Raw genomic sequence first — 11198 nt, 5'->3', positions numbered from 1 at the left:
AGTCGAAGGAGAGCTTGTTTTCCGAAAAACGGAGGTAACGCCGCTTGCGAGGAATCGTCGAATCGCATATCGGAACGCCGCGCTTTCGACCGATCGTGCTCCGACCACCCCCGGAAACGCGGACGAAGAAGGCGAGGATGGAAATACGGCGAGACTGACAAACTGGAAGCTCCGGAAGGGGAATAGTTCAAGACTCAAGTTTGGATTTCAAAAAAGAGAAAGAAAGAGGCAAGAGAAATTTTAATGATGACTGATATCGTACGATTTTTATCACCGAGTGTCTAATTTTGAGCGAGCTTAATAGTGTTCGTTTGATCGAAATATATTGGATCGTGAGAAAATTAGGATTTATCCTGTGAGACTTCCGCTCTTTATGAGTCAAGAAGAAGACATTGAGAAAGACCAGACGCGCGCCAAAAAGCTCCTCTTTCATCCTCAAAGTACAATATCCGTTTCCTGCGATTCAAAGGAAACTAATGACGCTCGCCGGGATAATTCAAAGGACCAACTCCTTATAGAAACTCAACTATTCGTATCGAGGTTCTTGAAATCGTTTACTGTGAATAGCAGAGTCGTCGTCGGCTAGAGAACTATTTGACGAAGACAAACCGGCCCGATTTTATCCACAAGGAAACGGGCAATCGTTTTTTAAATCGCATTTCTCGATTTCGATAATCAAACTGAGATTTTCTCTCGCTCAGAAACTCGCACACATCGTTCACAGTCAATTCGCAGAGAAGTTCAGACGTCCGTCAGTCTCAGAGGCTTCGGATTTCGTCACGATGAGGATGTCGTCATCGAGACAGGCGCGTCCCAGAGCAGCGACGTCATCGGGAATCGGTGTGACGAGATATCACCTGGAACAGCCGGGCGAGTGAACAGTTCGCGAGTGTATCTCGCGGAACCGGAGCGACGGAAGCTTCGACGTGGATTCGCGCATTCCCGGCGACGCATGTATTGCCGGAAACAACGCAGGATAACGAATCTGCGGCGGTAAAACGGAGGAAGAGAGAAAAAGAGAAAAAGAGAAAAACAGTGAAAGAGCGAGAGAGAGAGAGAGAGAGAGAGAGAGAGAGAGGAGAGGAGAGAAGAGAGATAAGCTAGATGGATAGAACGCGCACGTAGACGCGCTTATGCGTATGTTTTGCGAACGACAAGATAGAACGCGGCGGGCATGAGGCCGGCGCCATAGAGAGCATGTAAATCTTCCACCCGTGAATATACAACGAAAGCAATACTACAAACAAGGTAATCTCGAGGAACAAAGCAAAGGCAAGCTGCATACGCTTTCCGCCACCCTCCCATAATCTCGCCCCCTCTGATCGCGTTTAGGAAATCATCCAGAAGGCCATCCCTGATGCCACCGCTATTCCCCTCACTCGAACTCGATCGCTACACACACGATCGAGAGCTCCTCCCAGCTCCTCGCTTCACTTAAGAGATATTTTAATATAAATGTATACACGCGCATATAGACATCGCGATCGTACACGCTCACTCTCTCATCCCTGTATATAGTTATACAAAAAAATATTTATAAGTTTATACGCAGAGTCCTATTTAATAATCGTGCAACGACGTCTAGGATTAAATCAAGCGATATCGCCAAGATAGCCACCTCGAATTGAGCGTTTTATCTTCCCCCAAGGAGAGAGTTGTCCTCGCTCTCTTTCATTTTGGCTATTAGAGAAAGAAATTTCGAGTGGAAGACACTCTGATTGGGACAGTCGGCTCACCACAATAGACCGATGCGAGACGACCATGTCGTGTCTCAGGATATCTGAGAGTAAGCGCGCAAGTGAGACAAACAGTTGAAGCATCAATCGAGAGATCGTGTGACCTGGTGAAATCTCCGCGTTAATCGTCAGAAGGATAAATCCAGCGTTTTTCACGAAAACGAGCAGCAAGACGGTTAAACGGTTATATCGAACGGTATATTGTAGTGCATCGTTTTGTCCGACGAGGAGCCGCGACTTTTGCGAAGGAGATTTGCGCGATATATAATCGTGATCGATACTTCTTGATCGTGGCGCAAGTAACGCGCCCGCCTCGCAATAAAATACGCTGTTACACCGAAGGACCGAGGAGGGAAGGATAGCCGTGGCTCAAGAGGGTTGTTTACCTTACGTTGTTTGGTGATCTTAGAGCGATACTTCGATATTAATCCCGTTGGGAAGAGAACGATCAACCAAGATGCCGCGGTGCTATATGGTAAAGAAGGCCCTGTGCAACAAGTACATAACCAGCGTTGCCAGAGGATTCGAGAACTGGGGCCGCGGAAGGAGCACGCCATCGCCAACCACCATGCAGCTGCCCGTTTCGCCCGTAGAGGGGTGCGTTACACCCCCTGTTGCACAAGGTACGCTACACTTCGCCGTATCGCCGGGAATTTGCGATCGTTGGAATAATTATATTTTCATAAGTCGAGTGATCGATCAATACCAAACAGAGCGCAAAAATAATTTTAAACTTGGCAACGTCGAAATGAGATCTTATAGATCTTATAGATATTATGTAAATAATATAACAAAACATAACATATGGATAAAATATTCTTCTGAATAATAATTTAAAAAACGCGATAGCTCTTTTTATTTTATTTGTAATTATTTCAGCGCTTTAGCAGCACTTTATTATTTTCACTTCGGCGCGTAGCGTCGGCCCCATACGCGTTTATATCGAATTATCAAGTGATAATGGCACACACGCCGCTGCGCACCGCGTAATTCCCGACAATGCGTTACCTGGTCGCAACAAAACGACCTTAATTGTCGGAATTCTCCGTGGCGTTATTACTTGTACGGCGCATCCGCCTCTCGTGTGAACGGCGAAAATGGTATGCGAAACTTGCCGAGACAGTAAATGCAGTTACAAAGGAGGCGCTCAGAATCATCGTAATGGCGATGCGCGTTTATAGCATCTCGTCACAAAGAGACAAGAGAGTTTCAAACGTTCGCGCTATGAATAATTGACCGAAATCGTGTTCGCCGAAACGTTTAAAAAATAACGAATATCTTTTATCGAACATTTTATTGGACAGTGTTTGATGGTATTCGCGTAGTAATTATTAAAATCGATGTTTCCTGTATTAAAGATATGAAATATATGAACATGTGAAAAATGTGACACTTTCAAATTAAGTATTCTGAAATATATTAACTTTGGGATATGTAATTACGAAATTATAAAATTATAAATATATTGTAATTTTCTCTCTTTTTTATTCTTCATTTATTCTTTTTCAGTTTTTAATTATTTGTAGAAAGAGAAATAAAAATGGAGCAAAATTGTTTTGTTATATGTATATACGTATATATATAAATGTATATATTCTGTTATACAAAATTTGTAACATCTATATCTTAATAAATAATTCATGTGGGAATATTTTCGCAATTCTGCAACTCACAACAAAAATTTTCATATCCGAAGTTGATATCCGACTTTTTACTGCGCAAATAAAAATAATACAGCATGGAAGGCGGGACACCTACATTTGTATAATATTCATAGCTGTCGATCCTTTCGCGAACAGCAAAACTTTTCGTGATCACAGTAAAAATTCATTCTGCTCGCGAAACGTGCAGAAACAACGACGAAATAATAAAACAGATCGGTCTGACGGTAAGAGAAGTCGGTCGCTTTTAAAACGAAACGTGCACTTTCATAACCGAGTTATCGTGAAATTTTATATCCGCTTAGTCTAGGAGACCTTCTTGGTTCTTTACTCCCATCCCCTTTGACCTCGTTTCTAACATATTTGCCGTCATAATCCCACTACCCCTGCCTTCGCAATCCGTACTGTGCACAGCCCACATCTTCCCCCTCCCTCCCCTCTATCATCCGTTTATCGCTGCACTTCCTCCTACCACCGTCAAGGTTCGACACTCTTTGCTATCACGCCGGTAACGAGAATCGGATACTCTTCTTTGGTATCCCATTTAAAAGCCTACGGTGTCGTTAAATCTCGATTAAAAAGTCAAATGAAAGCAGAGAAACCAGTTCGCACGTTGTTCATACGGTATATAAGACAGTAAAAACATTTTGCAATAATATAAGCTTATTTGTAGCAAATTTATTCATTTTTTCTTTTTATTCTGTCATGAGGTGTAGTCTGATTGGAACAATTATGTACGCAAATGAAGCGTTAATCTTTATGATCTTATCTCTCAGAATGTCGCGACACGCAACCAAAGGACACAACGGCCGTCGCGACTTCCGCCGTGGCCGAAGCAGACCCCTCGAAGGAACAACCACCGAGCGACGTAGACACGACTGTCGCGACAACAGCCCCGTCATCCGTCATCACGACGGCACCCGCGACGGACTACTCGATGACGACACGAATGGAGACGAGCGTGATCACGTGCATCACGACGACGTCCCTGACGACTCTATCTCCGGCAGAAACGATCGTCTCTCCCGTCAAGGAAACTACAACGACGACGACGGTGACGTCTTTACCTCCGTTGGACGTGCGAACGGCTCCCGAGAGACTCGACGACACCACGACGACGTCTATCGCGACGCTGCACCATCCAACATCCATCGAAAAACCGTCTCCGCCGTCCAGCACGTCGACGTCCTATCATCTGGAGGATCCGGAGCACTCGAGAACACCTGATTCTAGGATACGATTGGTTACCCCATCCTGTGGCATGTCCATGTCCGGTCAAGTGTCGTCCATGTTTAAAGATCGCTCCGCGGCGGAAACGGAGGCGGCGCACGATCTCCTAGAGCTCTCCCGATCGTTACCCCCGTTACCACCGCCGAGCGTCGCGATCGGTCCTCAAAGCGTAATCGAGGCGCCGGCGAGCGACGTCCAGGAGATGACGGTCTATCAGCCGGCCGAACAACCGATCTATCAAGTGAACACAATCGATCTGGCCGGCTCGACCATCTACAGTCATCATCAGCAACAGCAACAGCCCGCGGCCGCCAGTATTATTTACGAGTCCACCATTGTGCCATCCCCGGGCAGCGTTTTCATACCCTTGTCACCGGTACAAGAGATCCTGCTGACGTACAGTACATCCACCATACCGTGCACGTCAATTGTCGCTCAACAGCCGCAGCATCAGCTGCCGCTACAGCAGCAGCAGCAGCAGCAGCATCAGCAGCAGCAACAGCAGCAACCGCAGCTTCAGCAACAGCCGTTGCAACAGCAACAACAGATCGAAACGACACCGCCGCTGACACCGCCGACCTCCGAGTGCAGCAGTGACATCGAAAACAGTAACCCAAACTCACAACCGACGCAGAGGGACAAGGAGGTGCAGACTATCACGGAGCAAACGGAGGGAGTGAAACCGGCCAGTTACACGTACGACACGTTGCTCGTCTCGGACGGTAGGTCGAAGAACAAGAAGGCGCCTGCCGTGCAGAAGAATCAGGACACCGAACCGATCGAAGCGCCCGAGACCTCTAAAACCGGTCGTTACGTATGTTGCGAGTGCGGTGAGTAGCGTTAATTAATTAATATTACATCTTATATCTTAATAAATTTATGGGATTAATTCGGATCGACGAATATACCGTCAAGATAATCTAGAACGCGCCTTCGCGAATATTAAACGAATTACTAGCTCCTGTCAATTCCCTGTCAACCCGCGCGTTTCCCTTCTCTTCCAGGCAAGCAGTACGCGACCTCGTCGAATCTGTCGCGGCACAAGCAGACGCATCGCAGCATCGATTCGCAATCGGCCAAGAAGTGCATCCACTGCGGCAAGGCGTACGTCAGCATGCCCGCCCTGGCGATGCACGTGCTCACGCACAAGCTCACGCACAGCTGCGGCGTATGCGGCAAGATGTTCTCGCGGCCCTGGTTGCTACAGGGTCACCTGCGCAGCCACACCGGCGAGAAGCCGTACGGATGCGCTCATTGCGGCAAGGCGTTCGCCGATCGCTCGAATCTGCGGGCGCACATGCAGACGCACTCGGCGGACAAGAATTACGAGTGCCCCAAGTGCCACAAATCGTTTGCCCTCAAGTCGTACTTGAACAAGCACCTGGAGTCGGCGTGCCAGCGCGACAGCGACGAGACCAACAACGACGTCGACTCGCCGCCATAAGCAAGCCGGGATCAGGATGTACCCGATGTACCGGCGACGCCGCGGTAAGCGGCAGCGATCAGGTAGGTCTTTCGATCAACTCACGATATTTTAAGTTTTCTTCTTTTTCTTCGAAGATTGATAAAAATCAATTTCTGTCGAGGGGGTAGCCCCTCTTGAATTCCGGTGTACAACCTGTCAGAATTCCTTGAAGTCCGACGTAGTCTGATAAAGTTTACGACCATGGTTGCCATCTTGAAAGTGGTATTGTGCTGGATGTGCAATGTAAATTTATTGGAAAATTTCGCCGGTGTTTTCACGCGAAAACCCGAAAGGTGGCAACCATGTCCATAAAAGTCCAGTGAAGTCCGGTGAAACGAAGTCTGATGAAGTTCGATGAATTCCGATGTAGTCCAATAAAGTCCATGAACTCTGGTGAAGTCTTGAAGTCAGAAGAAGTCCAGGTGTACATCTATTTTCTGAGTGGTTACCCTCTCGATTTCTGTCGATTGTTTTGTGGGAAATAATAGTCGGCTGACACCGAACGATCGCTTCGCTTAACTACATTTGCGACACAGTCTAATATTGTACAATGGCACGAGGGGGAACTTAAATTTGCTGACATATCACATCGCGATCGATCACGGCCATTCTCACATTTAGACCTATAACAGCGCGCCCGAAATAAAGCGCGCCGTGCTAACCGATCAATCCGCAATTTGCAGCCGGTCGTGCACGACGTAAACAGAAGATTACAGTGGCGTCATCACGTAGACTGGTAGAAAAAAAAAGAAATAGTTTGTGCTGCGTAGACAGTACTTTTGCTCTATGGACCAAGAGGAAAAAAAAGGACGGAAGACGAACGGATGTACGGGAAGCCATCGCTGCTGGCCTCTCATCGCCAATGCGGATGCGATTGGTTTCGATTGTTTCACACGGAATTCGAGTCGGTCGGGTCTATCGTTGCGCTCGATTACGGCAGCAAGTCCTCACGTTCCCTTTGTCCTCGCCGCGGAACTCAACAAAAAAAAAAAAAAGAAAAAAAGAAACACAGCTCACGCTTGCAAAGCTCGAGCTCGAATTTAACGTCAATTTTTGGATATTCGCCTAATTTGAAAAAGTATTGCAACGCTACACAAGCAGTCTCCATTCAACTTTCATTCGACTGTTTGTTAAGTATCATTGCTCTAATACTTGAAACCAATGCTTCGAATTTAAAGTCTCTCTAATTTTTATCTGTCAATCTATTAAAGTCTTTTGACTTTTTGTCTTTCTTGTCGAAAAAACAAAAATTTTTTTTGCGAAAGATTGTTAGCACGATTAATCGCGTTTTTGGATTCAGGTACCTCGGAAAGCTTGTCGTAAGAGTTCTGTTCTCTACTAATCCCGGGTCAGATTGGATCAGGGAGCGCGTGAAAGGGGGAAAGGGAGAGCTTCCAATTAGTCGATAAGATTTTGCTGCGAAATTGCAGAATGGGCTAATGACTTGCTACCGCTGTCGAGAGGATGAGCCTCGAGGTTCTTTTGTGCATCATAGACGACGATCAAACGTCGAATCGCACCGGTAACATCCAATTTCAACTGGTATCTCCCGGTAAGCGCAAAGTGATTCGATTTACTCGCCGGCTTAAACGTCGCGGACGGGCGAAAATCTCGGCTGCGCGCGGGAACGAGGACGACGAAGGTAATTGACATATCGGCGTCTCTGGATCTCGCGCTCGTCTCTTCCTCTCTCGCGGGAAGAGGAGTTTCTCTGAATATTTCACCGCGCGCCACTTCTTTTTCCGCGCACATTCCATGCACTATTCTTAGAATCGTTTTTTCTCCGATTTTTCTCTCCCCCTCGATGCAAAGGGGAAAGGAGAGAAGAGCTTCGTGAATTTCCGCACGGATTCTCGACGAATGAATATCGTTGTTGAATAAATAAACGAGAATTGAAAAGCTAAATGAAGGTGATACGTGGAAATAATGATATGAATGCGAGGTAAAGAGAGACTATTAGAATTTGACTATTTTCGAAAGTTCAAAAATGTTAAGAGATGATCGCGACTATGTCAAATTCAAGTACCTTAGTATTGCATACTGTATTGTCGATTCAGTGACAGATACACGTAATGTTTTTATATTTTATTGGACTAAAGGTAGACTTTGCATTCCTTTTTTTGAAACTATTTTTTTTTACTGTGTCACTTTTATCCGATATTGGACGGTTTCGTTAATGTCACAGTTTGCTTCACTAGACTGACCCTAATTTAAGCGATTCTTTGTCTTTCTTTAATATTAAAATTGGAACGGATGAAGAATCGATTAAACTAAAGTCAAACTTGAAACTGACCTTTAGTTTTTCAATCGCTGCCGAGGAACGATAAAGTTTTTCGATGAAGTTTTCATGTAAAATGCACCCCCTTCAATTTCTCAGTAGAACCGTGCTTGTGATTTCTCCAAAGGGCCGTTCCCTAATAAGCAGTATTAGCATATGTACTTGAAATTGTAGGATTTGCTCGCACAATTTTGACCGTTGAGAGATCTTTTTAGTGCGCACAGAGAAACTTCTTTTCCACACCGGTGAGAAGATCTGTATTTTGATTTGCTAGTCATTTTAGGTAAGTCTGCCGTGAAGATGCTTCAACATAGAGTGATATCAATATTTCAATATGTTTGGGCGTCTTCTTGTCGAAGATCGATACGAAAACATCGCGGATGCATCTCACTCCGTGAATTCGTAAAAACCGACGAATCGAGATGCTCTCGGAATGAGCAGCGATAAAGTCGATCGTAGACGAGAAGTAGTGCAATATCTTTCTCTCACGTATAGCTTATAAGAGCTCACTTTTTTCATCCATCTTGGCTCGACGATAAAGACACGCTCGATTGTTCTCTTCCGAGAGAAAAGAAGGGTTCGTAAAAAAAAAGATATCCGTTTTAATTTCATTTACCAGGAGGACGATCACTCGAGACATAATTAGAATTAGAAATCGGTGATACATTTAGGCAAACCGAATTATTGCTCTGCATATATTTTACATTAATTCAAGGTTGTTCCAAATGTATAATTCTCGCACCTGCAGAGCGAGATCTCTTGTGCATTTAAATGCGCTCTCTTCTGCACGTCGATTTTCGTCGGGATCTTTAGCGTAACGCACGCGGATGCTCGCGGAAAGTTTTCATCAACATTTCACGTAAACTGGGCCACCTGTTGAATGCAGAAATGACCATTCGGTGGCAAAAGGGTCGGTCGTACTGCTCCCCTGAATTATGGAACACATCATTTCCTCGGTTGTTAAAAGCGCGAACAAGATCGCGGTCAATTGCGACGTTTTATCGAAATTTATCAATGCTTCTTTCCGGTACTGCGAAAATCCGCGTCGAGAACAGAATCCGCAAAGAGTATCGCGGTCTCGTGATCTCTTTAGCCGGCACAAGTGGCACCGTTCATAAACGTTCCTATCCTAGAGATTTTATTATATTTCTAAGATATTTATTAATTATTTTATCTTGAATTTTTAGTTAAAATGTAACGGAGTTGCGAGATTATTTTCTAAATAAGTTTTTTTCTTATCCCACTTTTTGTATATCAAAGTTCCTACGAACGACATTGTGATCATATGAACGAAGTTCCTTTGTATGGATCAACTTTTTATTGCGTTATATATTATTTATAATTTATATATTATTTATGCGCGTAGAACTTAAGAAATCGAATGGAGATTAATTATAAATAGTTATTTAATTTATTTATTTCGTAATTTTATTTGTCATATCTAGTCAATGCGACGTCGGCTATGAGGACTATGAAGGGACGCAAATCCTCCATCTTTTAAAGCAATATAATAAAACGTCTCGTGTAACCAGTGTATATATATAAGACATACTAAAACTGGATATATTGAGGGAGATAATACCATTGCTGGAAGGTATTTTCGCGTGAAAACCTCGAGCAAGAAGAATGAAAAAAGTGGATCGCACGCAAGTGCATTTTATAGAACGGTGCAATCCACAACATTATACCAAAGATATGACCAAAAATAGAAGAGAAAGAGAGAGAGAGAGGAACAGAAGGGTGGAATTAAGGGGAGAAGAAAAAGTACTTACGATCTAGTCAACAAGTTGCGCTTGAATTACATCCTTTTTATCTTAGTTGCCTAAGGCGGTCGCATGTATAAGTGAAGAGGTAGCGACGCTTATTCTTTCTCGTCGTATATTTTATCTTACTTTCTCTCCCCTTGTGCCGTCTAAAGCGTTTTTAATATAACTTAGAGATATTTTGGTACGGGAAATTTTACGAGAGCGACTGGTGTAAGATATAAAGCGGAGCGGTGTGTTTGATTGTATTTAATTAATTGAAACGTAATGCGCGGCTCGACGTACACTTATCGTTATAGCGAGATTAACGCCCGGTTGTAAACGTGAGGAAGAATAAAAGGGAGGGCTTTGGTGATTTTAGTTAGTACAAACGTATCAACACCAAGAGAAGTAAATGCATATAGACACCTCGATCGCATTTTTCGATGCTGACGCCGCCGCCATAAAATCGCGGCGATAAAACGAACGGGAGGAGAGATCGGCGGTTTTTTCCCGGAAGTCTCCTACTTACGGCTCATTTTCTCTTCCTCTCGGGAACGCGACGCGGGCAGATAGCGTCGAGACGCATTGAAATGTGAAAATAAGATACGAGAAGCAACGGGAAATAAAATAAAACATTGCCAATAAAATTAGAGAACTGCAAGCAGCAACGAAATTAGGACGCGGATGTGAAAGCATAAAGTAACCGAGCTGAAAAACGTAAACCAAATATTTCTCTGGTTTTAATATGCATTACATGCATATTAAAAATCAAAGCGCGTTATCATTTATTGCAAAGTGAATATATCCGCGTGAGATGAAATAATTTCACACCAGAAGTTTTGAAAGTATCTCGTAATACAATCTTTATTTTTGCTGGACTCGTTTCTATAACGTTAAACGCTCGTATTTTGTTCTAAATTCACATTTCGTGCCTCGACTATATACAAAGTCGTCCCGCAAGAAAGTAGATAGATCTCTAGACCCATTATACGGGAAGATCACAAAACACGCACGTAGTTCTGCAGCTCGGCCACGTTTTTTCGTAATATTTGAGATTAACTGTAGACACACACACACACAGAC

At 44.2% G+C, this 11198-nt stretch overlaps 1 protein-coding gene across 1 annotated transcript; it reads left to right on the top strand.

The window, feature by feature from the left end:
- The first annotated feature begins 1060 nt into the window (after positions 1-1060).
- LOC105454644 (zinc finger and BTB domain-containing protein 49-like) lies at positions 1061-11198 on the top strand. Its single transcript, XM_011697405.1, has 4 exons — positions 1061-2359; positions 4174-5457; positions 5632-6133; positions 6776-11198. Exons 1-3 carry the CDS (start codon positions 2194-2196, stop codon positions 6069-6071), a joined length of 1890 nt encoding a protein of 629 aa, XP_011695707.1. The 5' UTR covers positions 1061-2193; the 3' UTR covers positions 6072-6133; positions 6776-11198.

This window comes from Wasmannia auropunctata, unplaced genomic scaffold, assembly GCF_000956235.1.
Source record: "Wasmannia auropunctata unplaced genomic scaffold, wasmannia.A_1.0 LD335978.1, whole genome shotgun sequence".
NCBI lineage: Eukaryota > Metazoa > Arthropoda > Insecta > Hymenoptera > Formicidae > Wasmannia > Wasmannia auropunctata.
This window is presented reverse-complemented; position numbering and strand designations above follow the sequence as displayed.

Bases quoted from the DNA above. Each gene is read 5' to 3' on its own strand.
- LOC105454644 (XM_011697405.1), top strand. From the start codon at position 2,194: ATGCCGCGGTGCTATATGGTAAAGAAGGCCCTGTGCAACAAGTACATA. The intron at 2,360-4,173 runs GTACGCTACACT...CTTATCTCTCAG, and splicing joins TACACCCCCTGTTGCACAAG to AATGTCGCGACACGCAACCA. The intron at 5,458-5,631 runs GTGAGTAGCGTT...CTTCTCTTCCAG, and splicing joins TTACGTATGTTGCGAGTGCG to GCAAGCAGTACGCGACCTCG.